Below are 22,226 nucleotides of genomic sequence, written 5' to 3'. Positions count from 1 at the left end.
TACAACAATGTCGTCCTATCATTTTCACGGACTATAGCGTGAATCTCACTCTACATATCTAAGTTTCTGAACAAAGGAAAATGTAAATTAATGAACAACATTCAGCTTAGTGGATTGAATGGAAATTGACTGACTGCGCCTGTGAAGTGTGGTATGAGCGCCGCGACGCCAAGCTAGCGAGTAGATGTCAAGCGAGCCGTTCAGCCGGGCTGCCACCACGTGATTACTGCTCCCCATCGCCACCAGCTTCACACACGTCAGGCCGGCGCCCTCTGATGCGTCACTCACAAACTGCAATCACAATCACTCAGCAATTAATGGAAAATTCATTTCCTTCACAAAATATGAATATCAATTGAAAAAAAAAGATATTTTTGGGACTATTACTGATCACCTTTCCAGTAGAGTTATCAGTGACGCAGTGAGTAAGAGTAAGGGACGAAAGTAGAATTAACAAAGTAAAATAAATAGGTTATCCCTTGGAATTGAGTTTTTTTTTTGCATATTTTGCAATTTATCTCAGTAATAACCATAAGTACTATAATATATAACCATACGTTATAAAGTTGAAGTCATAAATCTATTAGACAAACTGTTGCCACTGCGTGCAACAGGCCCAAGGTATTGATTAAAAAAAATATTTGCCATAGAAATTAGCAATAAAAATATGAATAATGATCGAAGCTGAATAAATTTAGTGCAAATAAAAAGGTGATAATTATAAATGATGAATTTATAATTTATAATTCAGTGTTTATCGAGAAGCCAAGGAGAGTGGTCGTTTTTTTTTCGTAGCTCCGTTATCTGTTAGTAGATAAAGTGGAAGTTACTTTCTTACTTTCGTTTCTATTTCAATGCTGTTTGTTCGCGTAAACATGCATAAATACTGATTTTCTTCTTCTTGTGTGTTGGACCCACTTTATTAATTACGTGAGTAGATTGATAACAATTAAATTATTTTTCGTTCTTGTTGTGTGCGTGCTCCCTTATATTAACTGTTAATATGGCTGACTGTTGTAATGTAATTCAAGTTTTGCTAATGCTGGAGAAAGCATTAAGTGTAATAAATGTGCGGGTCTGTTTCACGCGAGTTGTACAAGACTTGGAACAATTGATAAGTTCAAAAAGATGAATTCTCAAGCAAGATCAGCCTGGAAGTGTGATGAGTGTATTAACGGTCCTGATAATACTAGTATAGACGCCAAGTTGAATAAAATATTGGACTCTATTACCGAACTGCGTACTGAGCTTATCAATTTGTTTGAGCCTAAGATTGTTGCACTTAGAACTGACGTCGATTCTTTGAAAAAGTCCAGTGAAGAAACCAAATCAAATTTGAAAAACTCTCTGCGGATCACGATGAGAAGTGTATCAAGTTGGAAACGGCCATTGCAGAGCTTGAAAAAAGCAATTCCCAGCTACGAGAGGATGTTAATTTTCTACAGCAGAGGTCGAGGATTGAAAACTTAGAAATGGGGGTTTACCACGAACTGAAAAGGAAAACATTTATGAAATATTGGGGGCTGTTGCTAAGTTGATCGGGGTCTCATTTAAACAGGAGGACATTGCTATAGCTCATAGAGTGCCAAACGCTAGGGGTGGTAGTAATATCATCGTTAAATTTGTTGCAAGAAGAGTAAAGTTTTCGTGGCTTGAAGCGGCGAAAAAGAAAAAATATTAATGCAATCGATCTTGGTTTGGGGCTCCCTGGATCTTCTATATACATCAACGATCATCTGTCTCCTTACAACAAACAGCTTCTTGGAAAGGCTAAGGAATTGAAGAAAAGGAGAAAACTGGAATTTGTTTGGGTCAAGAGTGGAAAAATTTTCGTTAGGAAGGATGCTGCGTCCCCAGCCAAGCAAATAGTGCGAGAGGCTTCTTTGGAAAAGCTTAGTCAAGGATAAAGTTGTTTGAGTGTACTGAAAATGATAAACTGTGAGTAAGAACATTATGAAGTTATTTATTTTTCCTTCCATTAAGACTATGATATGTTGGTTCATATATTTGTAAATCGGTAGTTTGAACTATAGTTGCTTTGAGTCCTCGAGGGGGAGGTGTTTCTGTTGTCATTATTTTTTCATTGAAATGTTAAGGAATCTTTTTTTATTGGTTTTCGTATATTTGTTTCTTCAACTCTAATTCAGGTTGTTGCTGTTCTAAGTACTTTATTCATAAAATGAGAGTTTTATTTTAGGTATTATTGATTTTGAATATATATTTTATATATAAAAGCGAAATGGCACTCACTCACTGACTGACTGACTGACTGACTGACTCACTCACTCACTCACTCACTCACTCACTCACTCGCATAACTAAAAATCTACCGGACCAAAAACGTTAAAATTTGGTAGGTATGTTAAGTTGACCCTTTAGAGGCGCACTAAGAAATCTTTTGGCAATATTTTAACTCTAAGGGTTGTTTTTAAGGGTTTAAAGTTCGTCTTTTAGCATGTATATTCTTCTTCTCCCAATCTCTTGATTATAATTGAAATTTTCATATCATATGTTACTATAGAACTATAATCTAGATAGAGTACCTCTTCGAAACAGTTGTTAACTGGCAACTAAATTAATAATTTTGTCAGGTTGGCATTAAGTTGAGTTGACTTTGTTAGGTTGGCATCAAGTTGAAGATTTAAATGCATTTATCGCGGAAAAAATGATTGGGCACTGCTACTTCAATCCTGGGATTATTATATTACTAGCAGTCAGGCTTGCTTCGCTCGCCATATCCGTTTAGCCAGCCGTTTAGTCTGGACCCCCGACTGGATTGTCCTAACATATGATAAAAATGCTCAAATGAAAAATGCAGGCGAGCGAAGCGAGCCTGCTGATCTCATTCTTGGACAATCCAGTCGGGGGTCCAGGGGGCGGAGCCCCCTGGCTAGACGGATATGGCGAGCGAAGCGAGCCTGACGGCTAGTATTTTATAATTATGCTTATCACGATCCCTTTCTAAAAGATAAAATGTATACATTGCATTTTTTGGTCATTCTCTCATTCCGGTCGTATATTGACAAAAATACTTTTCAACTGAGTTTTATTCTAATAATAAATTAAACACAACACCTTAGTCTGTGTGCTGATTACAGGTGAAAGAAAACTTTAACGCCAATATTCAGTGGTGAATCTTATGATATCATAAATAGACAAGTAGGTCTTATAAATGAATTTATTATAATTAAATAGGCAAATGGATTACGATATCACTAGATAGATGGTGTAACTTATAATTTTTAATTTTATTATTATTGTTCTCAACGTTATCAAAGCAGTATCGTGTTTTTTTATGTGATGTTTCTCCATGCGAATTAGTCATTTTAGGTCCTTCCTAGTAGTTTTGTTCAGTACTACATATAGTGTATTATTTTTAATTTGAATTTATATTCTTAATCTGTAATTAATTATAGTGAGTTGAATTACTATGATAATATATGAATGATATGTTAATATATCTAAATTTATTGTGGGTTCCTACACGCTAGTTGAGGAGAATCAATTTCTCTATTTTCTATTTCTTATCTTTTTTATCTTTCATTTTCGTTTTCTTCCCATTTATGCTCTTTTCTATCTCTTTTTTTAATTGTGTGTATGCGAGTGTGAATGAAGTTCCAATGAAGCCATGTGAAATCTATACTGATTTTCAATTCCTGATATGCCACCTAGTCATTAATATAAAATTTTGTATATTATATCCTATCAATTATGATGGAGGATGAAAATATATGTGTTCTATTGAGCTCTGTTCATGAAGTTAATGATTCACATATTTCATCAAGTCATAATTTTACGATCCTTCATCAAAACATTCAAGGGATTAGCAGCAATTTTGATAAGTTTGTTACATATATTAACTGCTGGAAAGTGAGGCCAGCGATAATAGCACTGACTGAGGTGTGGTTGGATACAGATGAGCAGGTGTCACAGTATTTTATTGATGGCTATGAATCATGTTCAAGTGTTTCTTCTTTCACAAGAGCCACTGGCTTGGTTGTTTATTATTCCACTGAATTAGTTGGTTTCAACTGCAGTGTGACGGAATGTAGGGTGGAGGGTGCGGATATTCTTTATCTTCATTGCACCTTATCAAACTACAAATTCAATCTCATTGTGCTTTATCGATGGCATGGCTTTGAATGCGATAGATTTCTTACTAGTCTTGATTCTATTTTAAACGTTCCTTCTGCCTGTGACACTGTTATAATAGGTGACGTCAATATCAACATTTTGGGGTCTGGTGATAACAAAGTTGATGATTATTTAGAAATACTTAGCTATTACGGCTTCGAATCAATAATAGATATACCTACCAGAGTGACTGAGACCACATCATCCTGCATTGATCACGTATTATCAGATCTCGAAATTTTTCTCATTTTGTAAAATGCGCAGTTATTGAGGATTTAATTGGCGATCATAGAGCTGTTTCATTGACAATTCGAGCTAACTTAGAGAATAACTTAAGGAACTCTTGTCAAGATAAATATAAAATAGATTTTGATAAACTGAATAATTCCTGCTGTCCCATGATTGGGGTGATGTTTTATTCAGTAATGATGTCAACTATAAATTTGATAAATTTCTTGAAGTCTTTGAAAATTACATTGCGTGTTCAAAAGTGAGAGTCGAATCTCAAATAAATTCAACAAATTTAAAGAAGCTTAAACCATGGATAACTGATGGTCTATGTGCAGCAATCCACTCGCGCGATAAATTATTTAAAAAATGAAAGCTAACCCAGAAAACCTAAGGATAAAAAATAATTTAAAAACTTATTCTAGAAAAAATTGGATTAAAATTCAAAAACAAAAGTATTATTCTACATTAGATCAAATGCCCCCTCGGAAAAAATGGCTAGTTCTAAATAAACTGTGTGGAAATCCGAGAAAAACTAGATCTCATGATGAATTGAAAATAGAACACAGGAATGAAATTGTAACGGATCCAAAAACAATAGCAAATCTATTTAATGATTTTTTTGTTAACATTGGCAGAGACGTTTTAGCTACTTCTTATGGTGCAGCTGATAATGAAAATGACTATCATAACACCTTCAAGGAAAGAAACCATCAAGCGTCTATGTTTTTTGAAGCTGTCACCTATGATGAACTGTTAATTTACATAAAACAATTAAAAAATGGTACTTCTTCTGGAGATGATCTTATATCTTCTAGAATTTTGAAGGAGGTTGCTCTGACCATTGTTCCCATTCTAGTTGATATTTTCAATTGCAGTCTATCTACAGGAATATTTCCTTCTGGGATGAAGCTAGCAAGAGTGGTGCCAATCTACAAATCCGGTTCTAGATTTAAGTTGAACATTATAGACCTATATCTCTGCTGTCTGTCTTCTCAAAGATATTGGAAAAGATAGTGAAAAGAAGACTTCTCAATTTCCTCAACTCATATAACTTTTTCTATAATAAACAGTTTGGCTTTCGTGAACGCATGAATACTGAAATGGCTCTTGAAAGATTCATGTCGGTTGTTTTCTGTGGCTTCAACTTCAGGCCAGCGCGCTGTGTTGCAGGACTGTTTTTGGACATCAGAAAGGCATTTGACACGGTTAACCATTCAATCTTGTTGAATAAATTATCTAAGGCTGGTATCAGGGGCATGGTTCTGGATTGGTTCTCTTCATATTTGAAGGACAGGCAGCAATATGTATCTATTGGGAGAGTGAAGAGTGAGGTTCAGGGAGTGGACTGTGGTGTACCACAGGGTTCCGTCCTTGGACCAATCTTGTTTCTCATCTTTATAAATGATCTCTATTCGTGTGAGTTCAATGGTATGCCTGTGTCCTTTGCAGATGACACTGCCTTGGCATATTGTGGACTGGATGGCCCCAACTTAGAGAGAATGATGCAGGATGATTTGGATAAGCTATTGCTTTGGTTCAGGCACAATAGAATACAGCTCAATCTTACAAAAACAAAATATATATTGTTCACATTAACAACACCATGGACACTGCCTTCTGCACTGAAGTTTCATGGTGCCTGTGATCGGAATGACTGTGACTGTGAGGTCGTTGGTCAGACCAATGCCATTAAATATTTAGGTGTGATTGTTGATGAAAAGCTTAACTGGTCTCAGCATATATCTATCATAAAAAACTATCTGTTACTCGTCCTGCGAAAATTCTATTTCTTGAATAAATTTCTCCCTTTAAATGTTCTTAGGCAGTTGTATTTTGCATTTGTTGATCCAAAAATAAGTTATGGTATTAATTGTTGGGGCTCCACCTATATTTGTCACTTGAAGCCATTGATAACGGTGCAGAAATCGATAGTCCGTGTTATAAATAGAAAGGGTAGATATGAACATTCTTTTCCTCTATTTCAGTGCCTTGGATGTTTGCCTCTTAGATATATGTATGTGTTCAAGGTCCTGTATATGTTCTTTGTAATGTCTGGAAACGGTGGTCATACGTTGCTAGGGATGTTCCCAGCTATCAAACTAGGAGAGTGACAGCTGATTTACTGAGACTTCCCAAATCGTATACCACTTGTTTCCAGAAATCGTTTTAATTTCTTGGCCCCAAATTTTTTAATAACATCCCAATTGAAATCAAGAGGCTTCAAAATCAACTTGTTTTCAAAAAAAGAATTCTTAGATGGCTCAGAGGTCTTATGCCTGACCATTTAGAATCCTTATTCAATGTTATTTCGTAGTTAAAATGTAATTTTGGTGGCTGGCAATAAGCATTAGTAAAATGAGCTGTTTTTGGAAAGTGTGCAAGGTGTGTGAATGTGAGAGTGAATGGTTGCTAGTCTTTTCTTTCTCTTTTCTTTTTCTTTCTCCTTTTATTCATGCATTTAAAATTAGTTGAAGTGATATTCATTCCTGCTTGCAAACGTGGAGTATTGTATACTTCCAGCAGGTAGTATTTTTTATTCCGATTCACAAATTTACCGTATATCTAATAAAACATACCAGTATTTATTTTATTAATCTTCCATTAATTATTTTTTATCTTACTGAGCTGAGTGTTTTGTTTTTCTTATTGATTCTGAATGTGAATATTGTGAGTTTGAATAAATAAAATTTGAATTTGAAAAATTTGAAATTTGAACTGAATAAATTTAGAACAAAATTTAAGGTTTTTCATATCATGCTACGCTAAGCTGAAATACGTCTTTGGAAGATGAAGCCGTCCTATCTAGCAACATTGAAAGCTACATCAGCGTTCACAGCAGCGTAGCGTAAGTCAGTTTTCAATGTTGGGAGATAGGATGGCTACGTCTTCCGAAGACGTATTTCAGCGTAATGTGAAAATACATTTTAGAATTTGTAAAGCTGGATATTTTTGATTGTCACTGACCTTGAGTTGACCGGTGTTAGCACACCAAAACTCCATCCGCCCGTCGGCACATCCGACCACCACCAAGCTATCCTGACAGTCGATGCACCAAATCGGCGAGTTCTCCAACTCTTCCTCCTCCTTACCCCTCCTGACTTCACTCTTTCCCCCCATTACTTTAACCCCACTCCTACCACCCAACGTTCTCCTCCCGCACTTGGCCTTCGCGCCACACTTACACTCATCTCCTCCCACTTCCTTGCGCCGCTCTCTGTCTCTCTCAAAGTCCTCGTACGCACTTCTGACAAGCGGTCCAAAGTCGAAGCCCCGCCTACTTGCCCCCACCACTTCACTTTTCCCGCCCACACCCCGTTTATCATTGATGGTTTGGTCACCAGCTGACAATGTCCTATCTTCAACACTTGATGTCCCAGCTTCCCCACTTCCCCCACCACCATCACTATAGTTGGAGCCAACAGAGGTTGACCGCACTAAATCACTTTCACTATAATTGGAGCCAACAGAGGTTGACCGCACTAAACCAGCTTCACTGAAGTTGGAACCATAGTTTGTTTGGTTGTGGGTGAAAGCAGTGAAGTTGGTGTTGATGGTTGAGGTGAGATCGGGCAGATCCCAGTGGTGAGCCTTGTGGTGTCGGTTGCGCACCACCATGGATGACGAGTTGTGGTTGTGGTGGCTCATTGTCACCGCAGCCAATTCCTGGTACAAGTGGTCATCGTCGGATTCCATGTTTTGATTTCTGCAACACAGTACGACATTATGTTTGTGAACTATTGTTTCATATTTTAAAAATTACAATGTAACAATGTATTTTTTGAGTTACAACATTTTAGGTGATAATAAGATAAGATAATATATTTATTCAACACAGCATTTTCACAAAAAAAACTGTTGAATATCATAAATAAGTTACATAGAAGGAAAGTTGTACACAAAATATGTCTCAAAAATATTACAGGTAATGGAATAATTTGTGACTAAAAATATTCCTTTTCAGAGAGCCGACAAATATTTGTTGAAATTTCACGGATTTATGCAGTGACATTACAATATTATATTATCGATATTCAAATTGCATTCAATCTTCATTGTGATTGATAATTCTTCATACTTGATAAAATTCGTTGGATAATTAGCTATACTGTCTTTCAATGTAAATTAGTGTATAAGCCAGAATATATTGTAATATACATGAATAAAGAACTCTGATCTATTTCCAGTGTTAGGATTGTGGTAGTGCACACTGACCTGGCACACTCAGCCTCAGCCTCCTCCTCCAGGTCATCTGCGTGGCCCCCCCGGAAGTGGTTGGTCCTCCTCACAGTTTGCAGCAGTTCACCGGTGGCCGCATCCCAGCAGCGCACTTCGCCCGCCAAGCACACACTCACCACCAGCCCAATGCCGTCGCTTGCCACGCACTCCACCTACCACACCAAACACACACAATATTCAACAATCAAACACACAGTTTTGGAAAACCTGTTGATTTGATTCTCTCCCAATCGTACGATAGTCTTCAATTTCACTGCATCCCGGTTCAGATTTCTTTTCCCCAATGCAACTCCAATAGACACTTTAATTCTCCAATCAACCGCATGATGAATTTTCAAATTATCATAGCTTTCAACTGGACCTTTTCCATTCCCAGTCAGTTCAAGAAAGCATGTGGGCAGCTTCACCCAATGTAGACTCCTACACTCGACCTCAGCAACTCACATATCAAAAGTAACTGCTTTTCATTCTTAGCTCTATCATTCATCTCATTCGTAGTTCTAGATTCTTATTAACAGTTTATTGGTTCTCTAATTATTACCTTCTCTTAGCTTAGTTTCTCATCTTGTGTATAATACTAATAATAATATTTGTATGGTATGGCTTTTTTGGTGGGGAGTTTCTGACGGAAGTTCCACCTCGCCTGAATAAATCATTTATACCGTCAATGGGCCTTACGACTGTCATACTTCAGTCATCTAGTGTATAGTATCTTAGTATACCTAGTTTATCACAATCTTTCTTTTCACTAATATGGAGTAGTGTTTTCCTTACATTAATGTTTTTGTGACAATCGATTCAATTTCTTAGTATTGTGTTTATTGCAATTATCTTGATTGGGGAGCAATTTATGGGGTTTCCTGTGTTGATAATATTTATAATGTTTTATTGCCAAAGTTAATATTCATGTTACAATAATTAATAGTAGATATAGTATAAAATCATTCTATCAATTCCTTAGAAATAAATCGATAATGGAAATCAAATTTGAAGAAAATGTGTGCTTCCATATTGTTGTAGAAAATGAATGAGTTTGACATTAAGAATAGATGGCTTAAGTGGCAACTCTCAAAAGCGTTCCGAAAACCGACTGCCAGTAGGCTTTTGTCGTGAGCCAAGTCAATTGTATCGAAACGAGAACGATAATCTTATAACATTATTGAGTGAATTGCAATGATACCTGCAATAGATTATGATCACTTGAACCACACGTGATACTTATAGAGTGGACGACCCTGTCTATTATAATTCTGTTGTATCTGAATGAAACTGAAAACATTTCAAATTGAAATGAAGCTAGAAGGCAAGATGTGGCAGTTGTCCACTCTACCTGCTGTTGTGGACCGCTGCTGTCGCTGAGCACCAGTGGTACCGCTTCCAGGACCACATCCTCCGTCCCCGCACCCTCTTCGCCGACTCCCTCTGATGGCGACCAACTGGAGCGCCATTCGGCATAGTTACGCGAACAGATGCATCTGAAGCACAACAATTCAAGTATACACACTAGAAATTGAAAAACCCACAATCTAAGAGACTTATACATTGATATGTAATAAGGATAATATTAATATCGTGTGAAATATGAGTTTGTTTAGCAAACCGGTCTACAAACTCAGTGTTTGGTTGTTGTTATTATAACTCAACTGGAGAAAGCTTTCTCAGCTCACACTAAAGAGAGCTACTTAGCAATGTGGAGAGCTAAATAATGTTTCTGATCATAAATTCTAAAAAGCTTCTGTAACTATTAATTTGTAGTCATCCACTAGCCTGGCGACAACTAAAATTTCGTCTTTTATCCCTTTGAGGGTAGCATGCCAATTGACCGAATCCCAAACGACCAAAACGCTATATTTTCCCAAACAGCCGAAAACTACTTTTTCCCATTCGCCAGAATTAATGAAATATTGAAACTGAAACTTTCTCATTCAGCCGAATCCCAAATGACCGAAAACTTTCAAGAATTTTCCCAATCAACAGAAAACGTTGTTTGTCGCATGGAGCCTTAAGTGTTGAGAGTGCCAACTGACCGAAAGTGATAGGTTTTCCAAACGACCGAAAGTGATAGGATTCCCAAACGACCGAAAATTTATCCAGTTTATAGCAAATGACCGAAAGCGTTCGACCAAATGGGAAAATGAATTTTTAAGCTGGATGGGAATCCTATCACTTTCGGTCGTTTGGGATTCGGTCGATTGGGACCCCACGCCCTTTAAGAAGGGCTACCTAAAGGACACGGCTTAAAGGACAGTTTGGGAGAAACCTAAGAGGAAATAAGCGTTTCAACTCTAATTCTTGGTTGTTCCAGTTAGTAGATAGACGTGGTAGTACAGTTTTTACTCTGTATGCCACTTTTTATGTCTACTCTAAGTAGTGTAATTCACTTTGAACTGTCAGCATTCCTTACACATAACATTAACGCTTCCCATTCAAACAATGCTGACTGCTTTAAGTGAATCTTACTAAATAAAGCCTATTAAAGGCCAACTAAATTTCAGGTTACATGAATTTTGAATTTATCATTTGTGCTCAGTTCTGTTGAATTACGTTATAGTTTCTCAAATTCATGTCTTTATTCAACAAACAATAATTTTTCGGTATTTGGGTCGACAAATCAGTAGTCGATGAGACACTTTTTGAGAAATAGATCAGTAATATAATATTCTAATATTAGATACAAAATAACAATAAAATAGATAACAAAATACACTAAAAATAATCTGGTAAAACGTTAGATAGATACTGGACTATATTCTTTCAAGAACACATTATTTTAACACTAAGATGAAATTTGAGTGAGCCAATTTTACTAACCTGTACAAGACAAGCACTGTGTAGGATACGACCATAATACTGGTGAGACATAGGAGCATGGCGAGGAAGAGCTCCATTGGAGAACTGGGCAACAGCGGGCTTGGACTTGTTTTCGACGGCATTTGGGCGGGACCCGCGCCGGTCAGCGAGTCCAGGGGATCCAGGGCTGAAACAGAAAATGGATTATTAGAAAATAAATTCATTTTAGAATATTTTGACACATAGCATGAATGATGCTACTATCGCTATGTAACACTGCAGTAAAAAGCAAAATACAAAATAATAGGTGAACAAAACATGTCATGTCTGTACCGGACTCATACTCTGATAATACGTGGGAATTTAGCTGAATAAGCATAATATTTTATCAGTAAAAGCTTAACATGGCTTTAAACGTGCTTCGATTTCTCATTCACTTTCACCTTTAAGTAGGCGGAGAATATGAATTTCAAAAGCATCTAGATTGCTGTTTATTCACAGATTTTTGAAAATTATATTCATTGATAATATTGATATTGATTTTATTTTATTTTTATGAATATAATATACTTACTAGCATTTGAACAAATGCAATATCATAATTAGATAAATCAAGATATAGGAACTGATTGATTAATATCCATATTGTACTATATTCTGATGTCATAATGTATCATTTTTATGAATTTGTTGCTTTTGAAGAACTCAGAAGTCGTTGCAATAAAATGTTCCATCTATTTCCATCTTTTATTTATTTATTATTTTTTATTTGTACAATTGATCATTATCAGATACAATAATTATTATTACAAAATTATACCTTTTCATTTTAATTCATAAAATTAAAAATTATATTTGGAGAGGAAAAACAAGCGAGCCCTGTTTTCTCACTTTTCATTCCAAATTCTTGAACTTTTCGTTCAAAATTTTGTACTTGAATTCAGAACGATTGAAAAACAATAAATAAATAAAAATAAACAACCCATGAGGGCTGTTCAGGAGGACTGTTCTCTGTGTGGGTGTGTAATGTTCCTTCTCTTGGTTTTTGTTTTGTTGTTGATTTTATTTTTCTACTTTTGTTATGTCTATATCTTGTTAAGTCTACTTCTATTAACTATGTTCTTGTTATCTACTTGTTTTCTGTTTCATTTTTTTTATAAAAGCCTACATATTTTCAATTTTGATAATATTTTCATTTTTGATAATTTGTATTCATATTATTGCATCTAATTTTTCTGTTGAATATTCATTAATTGTAAAAGTGGTGTGTACCGTTGGAATTTGAATGGATAAATAAAAACGGAATCGGAAAGAATTACTAGTACCATTTTTGTTATATTTTTGTTTCAAGTAGCCCTATCAAAATACTTCACAATAAACCGGAATATAACAACTATACAACTAACAAACCATAATAAGATTGAATGAACTGAGACATTTTGTAAATTATCTCTCTCACTTGAGTGAATTAGGACCAGAACATATGAGCTTTTTTCAGGCGTTTTGTCAGGTGTCAACCCAATCAGCCGATCGAAGAGCTTCCTGCCTACCGGAAGCTGTAAAATCGTCTGAAAACGCCTCAAAAAAGAGTACTAGTAATTCTATCTAATTCACGTTTCAAGTAGTCCTTTCAAAATACTTGAAAGAACTAACCATTAAGTTAAATCATTATACGATTGAATTTACTGAGAAATAAGTGATGAATACACTCGATGAAGGCGTACCCAGTGCTAGCGACTGCCACTGCAGTGGCGGCAGCTGCTTCTCGAAGGGGTTGCGCAGGTGTTGTGCGCGCTGCGGCGTGACGACAGTCGCCAACCGAATGGCGGGCAGCAGTGTGACGTAGGTGGGTGAGCTGGCCACGTGGTGCAGGTGACTGCTGTTGTGCAGAGCCAGCACAGCCGACCAGTGGTGCGGCGAGACGCGCTGCCACGGCTCCCAGCCGCTAGGTTTCAGTTGTGCTAGGTCCGAGTCGTCTTTCAACTGTAACAACACATAAACAAATATTCAAAACTTTGTGTTGGAATTGGAATTATTTATTCTGAAAAAATAACACCCATACTGCAGTCGACTGCAGTTTATTTTCGGGCTAATATGCATAAATCCACGATTTATCCTGTAATGATGCCATAGACGTGTTTAGAAGCACCGCGGTAGTATTTTATGAGCATTTCTTTTGACCAATCGTCACAAGCCTTTTTTTAGCGATAGACAAATTGTGAGGGATCCAACGCAAACATTTTTTTACAGTCAAATGTAGTCGAAACCGAATGTGTTTGTTAAGCCGGGTCCAGACGCTCAAGTTTACCATCAGACTTTTGCTCAAGCAAAACACGGATCGTTTGGTTCAAGCAAAAGACTGATGTAAAATTTCGTCCACAAGCATTCGTCTTATGTCGTCCATTTTCCTATTTTTCTGCTCACAAGTTCAGTTCTTGATATGTTTATTTATTCAATCAGAATTTATTTATCATTCAGAATTATAAAACTTACAGAAAAGTACCATAGGCTAACTTAGGCCCAAAACGGTTTCAATTCTAATTTTTACAACAGTCCAAAGTAGCTAGACGTTATGTGTCACTTCAATGTGAATTGTGATATGGTTCATTGAGTCTGAATTGTATACGGTTGACATATATCCGGTATATGAGTAATAAGTATATCGTATTTTTTCGCTGATTCAATTGGATAATGCTATATTTAACAACATAATGACCAAAATATTAATGTTAATCGCTAAATGGCATTGTTTACATGTCATATCTCGAGACACAGTGATTGTAAATGGATTGAAATTTTGTAGATAGTATTTTTTTTTCTTATCAACAATATTAGAGTTTTATTAAGAGTTTTATTAGAGTTTTTATTAAGTATTCTTATCAACAATATAGTACATCTTAATATATCATGAGAATCAAGAAAGGAAAAAAGAGTTAAATGGCGTTATATACAATCGATAAAAAAACTTGCTTATTTTCAAGTACTCGCGAGGCATTTTATTAATTTCAGGGCGCTGAATCCGAATCTGTAATCACAACTTCTCTATCTTCATTTTACGCGATTTAGGTTTTGGTGGATAGGCAAAAGACGGACGGTTTGATTGAAAAAGATTCCCGGCCGATACATTTTAAGTTTGACGACTTAAGCTTGAAGACCCATCCGTTTTAACGTCCAGACGCAACGACTTAGGCTCGATGCACATTTGTGACGCAAGCCAGTCGCGTTTTTACGAGTGGAGCGACTCTCTGCTGGCAGCCAATTTCAGTTTAGTGCACACTTGTGCGTATCGACAGCGTTTCACTGTCCAGCGACGTCAATTTGTACTCAGCAATTTTCGCGGCTTGGGCAACTTGGCCATTAATCGTGATAGGAAAGTTCTGATTTCAAATTTTCAAAGTTTTTTGTAATACCAGATGTCAGCAATTATTATAAAAATCACAATTATTGAAGGGATCAATTATTCATGGGCAGTAATAAATAAATTAATCGGTTAGTAACTAATATTGATATAATACAAATATGAAGAGGATTTAGTACAGCTTTTTCAAAAAGACCTTTTACTTCTTATTAAAATGCAATAAAACTCTAATATCATAAAACCAATTAAATTAAACCATTTATTATAAAATCAAATGAAAGCACTTTACATTTGAGGACTTAATCCCATCTTCCGGTGAAAATTCAAAATAAATGGACATATGTGTTGACTTGTTTAAAATTATATAAACATTATAACATTGGAAACCTTATATTATGTTTCTATAATCAAGAAATCAATGAACATTATTTTAATAATTTTCAATTAGTCAATACTGATGTTTATTTATTTCGAATTTGTACCTGAAGACGGGATAGAAAAAAGTCCCGAAATGTATAGAGCTTTAAATTTTTAATTGTTCTATAATCATTCAAAGAACGTTATTGTTTGTTTGTTTGAAAAATGGAATTTCAATTCTTTTTTTATTAAATTACAGTATATATACAGTACATTGATTCAAATCAAATTGGCTTTTATTATCCATGATAACAGGGTTCAGAAATTCAAATCATACAATAACGTTACATCTTTTGCAAACAAATAATCACATAAATGAAATTCACAGTTGAAATTAAATAATTAATCGTAATAACTAAATCTAACTGCAATATATCGTAGTAACAAAAAATACAACATTAATTTTTTGATAAACTCTCCACAAAGGCAAAGCCTGTGTGTGGAAGAGGGTATTGATGATAATTGGCTAACGTTGGATTGTCCTCGTACTTACATCAGATTCTTGGGTAAACCAGATATTAACATCGGAAAAGATAAGTATAAAAGATGTAAAGATTTAGAGTTAAACTTGGACCATCATTACACGACATTTGCTTAATCTATACAATGAATGAATTATCTCTTCTATATTCGTTCTCCCAATTTTCTTTAACCAATCATTAACCATTTTTTTAATAAATATATTTGGATTTACCATTGGTATTAAGTAGATTTTAGGCAGATTTCTATTCAGAGTGTGTGACATATAAGTATTTGTAATGGAATGAGTTTTGACTAGCCTTGGAACTTGGATTCCTATTGCTTCTGACGAACGAGTTCGATAGCTGTGCTCAATTTTCTTGAACTTATTTTTATGATTTTATAATTAATTATTGTATATACACAGCATATAGAATAAGTATTGTATTTGCCTCCAGAATATAACATGAGCTGAAAGAACACCAATTATTCCAAGAACCGGCAGAACAATATTATAAAAATTATTTTGAATACTATGTTGCAAATTCATTCATATTTTTTAAAATAAGATGTCGAATATCACTACTTGAAAGAGCTAGACTATTGTGTTGGTTAATAGATTTCTGTACAATAGTGCTGTTTGCTGACAACAAAAACTAAAAAAATTGAACTGACAACATAGCAAATTAGCAATCATAGCAATCCATACCTATTGAATATATGTGTAGACTTTGTCTTATTATATATTATACTCACTGCTTCTTATTTCGTATTCAGTCTCTTCTGAGCATTCAAACAGGATGGAAGAGCATCGGAAACGAGTGACTCTTGCGTGCAGTGTCTACACATATTTATATATAGTAATGGGGAAAGGAGAATGAAACATATACCAAGAAGTGTTGGATTTCAACGCAAAGATCAATCTAGTCTAGCCGACATTCGTATTTATCAAATTTACCGACATTAGGTATTTATCGTATATAGTCTATTATTTCAAAAGATCTATTGTTCCAATTAGCCTTTTGATCGAAGCTCCTATATTTCATAATAATAATAATCAGAGGAAACAGAAACACAAAGTATGAATGGAGTTAACTAACAATGAAAACATAAGAAAATCATGGGATACTACTCAGAACTCAGCTATGATTTGAAGCCAATACAGTAATAGTTCTTAGATTTTTATTCAGAGCAAGATGTTATATATCAAGTACTGTAATAATAGTACAATATTATTACTTTCACCTCAATGCAATAACAATGTACGTTATTGTATTATATCCAAAATAATATAGCTCTTATTATGGATTTCCAACAATCATATTATATTTATAGTAAAAAAGTCTAGAACAGTTTCTAAATGAAACTTCGAAAAAACATTTGAAAAATATTTAGTACTGTACATATAGAATGGCTTAATATCCAATACAACCAAAACTTCTTCAATTTTGATTATTCTCGATAGCCGCGAGGCCATTTGACTAATTTGGAGGCGCTGAATCCGAATCTGAAATCACAATTTCCCTATCACCATTTTTACGCGTTTTAGGTTTTAGAAGTGGAGAATGAAACGCGGCTTGCCCGCCGTGACGTAAAGAAAGTGGCGGCTGGCATGCGTCAGCAGAGCGTCGACAAAGCGTGAGCGGGCGTGCGACGCTGTAATGTGCACTGCTCCGTCCGGAACCCATATACTTCTAACAACTTTTACAACTTTAACAACGCCAGTAAGCTTGTTGTCGCTCTGGTCGTAAAAACGCGACTAGAAATGACGCAAGTGTGCACCGGGCCTTACATGCTCCGACTTTTGCTTGAGCAAAAGACTTGAGCGTCTGGACCGGGCTTTACAGTCAAATATTGCTGGTCCCACTAATGCCTAAGGTTGTCTTCATCTCACGATAGGCCAGATGACGATCTTGCAAAATTAGTTCGCGCACAGCAACAATGGTTTTCGGAACAACAACAGATTTGATAATAATTTATGAATACACTCAATCAAGGCCTACTATTTCGGACGACCTTTATCCGTACGTGATTATTTAAAAAATAATAATCTCAATGATGTCACCTATCTGAAAGAACTCACTCTCCAATCACAGACTCAAGTTTTTGTGGAGAGTATTCACTGTTAAATAATTTTTATAAATTTGTATATGATTTTTGGAATAAAAAATATACGATTTGATTTCATGAAATTCGTCTTGGAGTGAACTCTGACAACGATGGAATTCACCAAAAGTTGAATTAAGTTCATACACACACTTTTGCTGAGTAATGCACGTCGAAGATTGTAAAACATAATAAAGTTTTCACAATTTAATTCCATTTTTTGGGCTGAGATCAATCCTTTAACTTACTGTAAACAACACAAATAACGGTATGTCACAACGTTCTGAATGCACTTAAAACTGAAAAAATGTCTAACTTACAGATGGAAATTACTGAGATATTGCAATTATTCAAATGCTAATGAATTAATAACTATTATTTTTATAATTTTCAATATAATTTGGATTTTTGTTGAATAATAATCAAGTCCAACTTTATGATACAGCTGTCAGTTGCCAGATTGAAACACCAGGGCTGCCAAATCTTCAACATAAAAGGCAACCCTCTTATTAGCTCCTAACTGCGCCATTGAGAAAGCTTTGGTCTAATGTTATAAGATATATGATGTGATAAGACGCTTGAGCTGAAATGTTGAACAGTTGACACTGACCTGCTTGTAAGAGTGCTTCTGCGAGGCTAGAAATTTCTTCTCCATTTCCAAGATGGTGGCTCGGTGCTCGGGATCCTCGGGGATGGTAGGCTTGAATCTGGAAACTCGCGGGTCCCTGGTCGCTGGGGTCACACCCAACGGTTTTCCAATATCCTGCCAATAAAATGACAAGTTGATAAACTAACGATTGAACGGATGAAGTAGATAAAACAGGGCTTAATTTGTGAGGGTACGCTGTACCGGTGCATTGTACCTCTGCTCTGAGAAGGAGAGGCAGAGCAACATATAGCAATATTGAGTTTTTCTCAAGTACGGGTTCTTCTGCAACAACGTCTTGCAATTATAGGCCTATAATTATCTTTGTTTTTTACATTAGTAACGTAATTTTCTTTATTTATGAAGTTGCTATTTTTAAACCTACTAGCTACTCCTACTGTAAATAATTTCAATTTTTTATTGAATATATGTGAAAAAGAAGACAAATAAAAGCTTATAACACTCTAAAAACAAGTTTTGAGAAGTTAAAGCTACATTTTTTCCGGGGGAGGGCCCCCTATTCGGTTGGAAGGCAAGCGTTGCCGATTCTCTGCCTTGTCACTGCCTTCGATAGAGGATAGCTGATACCGGTATATCCGATGTAATAATAACTATTCATTCTTGAAATCAATTTTATTTGTCAATAAAATATATTTGTCAATGATTGAATAATAAATTTTCATAATTGAGATAAAATATTTTGGTGATTAATTATATTTCTACATTGTTAAGAACGATCAGGCAAGCAACGATGAGGAGCTAGAAAAGGATAGCGCTATCGGCTTTGGCGAATGATAGCAACAACAATGTTAATCAAATACTGCCATTATAACACTGGACCTTACTATAGCAAACAAACGTTTAAAAACAGTGAACGGAAAATCAAGAACGAGACTATTATTCAGAAATTTCTTGAATCATAATGACTATGATTCAGGAGTTGCAAAATCTCTTCTCGGTGGTTCGTAACCCACCTGAGTGGGTCCTACAGTTGTAGGACCATTCATCTCTGAGCCTAGAGCTCAAGTGCCATCAATCTCAGCAGAAAAAAATTATTTAGTATAAGCTAGATTTAGAAGTGAATCAGTAAAACTGATACAGTATCCACTGGAATTTCTGAAAGCAACAGGAGCTTGACGTACTGGCGTTACCTACACGGGCTGATTCTTGATCGACTGAGATGTTGATGATGTGGAAAGGACTCACCTGTCCTCCGCCGCCTTCGGCGCCCGTAGTGAACGTGTGCAGCATACCAGCGTTGTAGAGGATGCCGCCAATCCACATGCACATGCACACCATGAATGCATGCTGCACGAATCGGGTGCGCGCCCAAAAGTTGGCCAGTTTGAGGCGTTTGGGGATCTTGGCGCCCACGGCGTCGCCACCACCGCCGGCGCTCCCGCCTCCGACGCCACCCGAGGCACCCGTGCTGCTGTGGCTGTTGAGGCGCGGATGCGAACGAGAGCGCGACATGCCAGTGTGTCCGTTCAGCGGAGACGTGCTTGTGCTGTTGTATCTGCAAAATATATCAATAAATCTCTTTACATTCGCATTATTTATAAACTATGAGGGTAATTTTTCAACCTTCGATTGGTCATAAATAAAAGACGAATGTATATAAAAGAATATTTTTTTCAACAAAAGTTACTAACACTTATTATTCTTCAACATAATTGCCGTGAAGTTTGAGGTATTGTTCATACTAGTGGACGAGCCTAACAAACCCTTCATAAAATCTTGCCGCCAAATGAGTTTGGGTAAGTTTGAGTTGGAGTTTGTTTAATGTGCTGTTTAAGTGGGTCACGTTGCTTTAGAGCTCCTCGTTAGTATAGAAGCTCTACCTTCAAAGTCATGTCTTGAGTTTGAGTGAAAGGTTAGTTACTAGTGACCATAAGGCCAAGTCACGTTTATATGATGGGTAATCGAAACTATCCGATTTGATTTGCTGAAGAAGCCGTTTGGTTGTACCAGCACTGTGAGTCCGAGTTTCATACATCACAACTACTTTGAAGGTCATTTCAGCAGATGTCATTAATTTTCCAACACCATTCATGAACAAAATCATCACTCACCACGTTTTTGACGTAAATTGAATACATTTTCGTTAGATTTATGCTGAACTATTGCATTTAGCTTGTAAAAACTAATAACTCTATGTAATTAGCACTTGGAGCGACAGAAAGAGGTGCTGAGGAGCGAACTCCGTGGAGACAGTTTGTTGGTGCGGCCAAATATCAACTTCGATATAGATGGCCCTGGGAGTAAGTAAGTAAGTAAGTAATTAGCACTTGGCGGCAGACTAAAGTGAGCGGCCATGTTAGTGGGTCTATAACCTGACAACAATCTAGCCGCACCGATTGCAGAGCGTTTGGTGGGAATGATGAGCTGTTCAGCTACGTGAAAGTTGTCTGTGTCTTATGATATGAATCGGAGGTTGGAAAAAAATGACCCTCGTATTTAGGATATTGATGATTAAGTAGACTATTTCTACCGGTGTGAATGAAAGAAATCTAAACAAGGATTGTTAATTATTAAGCCGCGTTCAGACTATGCTGATCGACAAAGTTGATCCACACGTGTCGATCGAACCGTTCGATATTTGACTTGTCCACATACGTCCATAAATGTGGACTAGTCGAGCGGCACATGCCGGTGTAAGTGAAAAAGTTAATGAATAAATGAGTGACTCGGAAGACGCTGCAGTGGCGGCTGCTGCAATTATCATTGCAGTTGTAGGAAGTCAGCATGATCGCCGTCGTCGCCGCCCAATGACGTTTTGGGTAAGGCCCAGCCTTGTCCGAGGCAGAAAAAAGTATATTACTGAAGAATTTATGAAGGATTTATTGCATAATGATGTTGATGATTTGTAAATTTTTTATCTTCTCCACATCGCATTTCTCAATGCCAAAATAAACAGCAATTTCCGTTAGTCCATCATGTCTTTTGTTCCTATTTTTGTATTGTGAATCAGTTGGGTCCCACAAGAAACTACGTTCACGATACATTTCAATAAACGAAATTGTTTGGTGGTCACTCCAATCAATCATAAATAATTATAATTATGATGGATATATTAATATAATAATATGAACTTAAAATAATTTTCAATAAAATAAATATTGAATGAACAGTGTGAAATGTTGCGCAACCTCGTTCAACACGTCCACACTACTGATTTCGATTCGGCTTCCTCGATCCGAACCGACTTGATTCGGGTTGAATTCGGTTCGGAGCGATATGTCCACACTTGTTCAACAGTGTTGATCGACCGTGTCGATCCACCCCATTCGGCAAAGTATGGACGCAGCTTAAGACTTGTGTGATAAAAGATTGTTAATGATAGTCAACTATGATTGTTAGTCATAGTTGCCACATATCTTTTCCACCGCCTTCTATAGTAGATAGATGTGATTAAAGCCATCCTTTATATCTGATATATATTATTAATAATTGATTTTTTTTAATGATGATAAAGTATAACTCAAATATTATATTCATCAAATATAAAGATAAAAAAAAATCTTTCCATGATTTAATAATAGATTTTCATACTTGAGATTAACACTTTTTTGTTACATTGATGATCGAATTTTATACCTGAGTTGCAACGAGGAATAGGAGGTGGGCTCGACAGGCGAGTCAGCCTGCTGTCGGATGTCCAAACCCAGGATCGTTGTGTAAAGGAAGATCTGCAGGAAAAAGTCAACCAGCGAACCCACTATTGCGAATATACAGAATTCCTGCAACAAAAACAAACAATACAAGTAATAAATTTCAATTCTTTTTTATTTGCCATCAATACAATTTACAATAAATTATTCAATAAATTCATAGAAATAAAAATAAAAC

The 22,226-nt window shown here is 36.1% G+C and overlaps 1 protein-coding gene across 1 annotated transcript in view; it reads right to left on the bottom strand.

The window, feature by feature from the left end:
- LOC111052444 (sterol regulatory element-binding protein cleavage-activating protein) overlaps positions 1-22,226 on the bottom strand; it is a 62,365-nt gene that overhangs the window by 14,498 nt on the left and 25,641 nt on the right. Inside the window, exons 10-18 of the mRNA XM_039423306.1 lie at positions 21,975-22,117; positions 19,584-19,893; positions 18,342-18,494; positions 13,116-13,374; positions 11,413-11,578; positions 9,932-10,076; positions 8,578-8,753; positions 7,330-8,068; positions 135-291 (exon numbers count right to left, since the gene is read on the bottom strand). Coding sequence (XP_039279240.1) covers positions 135-291; positions 7,330-8,068; positions 8,578-8,753; positions 9,932-10,076; positions 11,413-11,578; positions 13,116-13,374; positions 18,342-18,494; positions 19,584-19,893; positions 21,975-22,117 — 2,248 coding nt within the window. The remainder of the gene's footprint in view (positions 1-134; positions 292-7,329; positions 8,069-8,577; positions 8,754-9,931; positions 10,077-11,412; positions 11,579-13,115; positions 13,375-18,341; positions 18,495-19,583; positions 19,894-21,974; positions 22,118-22,226) is intronic.

Source organism: Nilaparvata lugens, chromosome 3 (assembly GCF_014356525.2).
Source record: "Nilaparvata lugens isolate BPH chromosome 3, ASM1435652v1, whole genome shotgun sequence".
Classification (NCBI taxonomy): domain Eukaryota; kingdom Metazoa; phylum Arthropoda; class Insecta; order Hemiptera; family Delphacidae; genus Nilaparvata; species Nilaparvata lugens.
The sequence above is the reverse complement of the archived record's forward strand: the minus strand, read 5'-3'. Positions and strand labels throughout refer to the sequence as shown.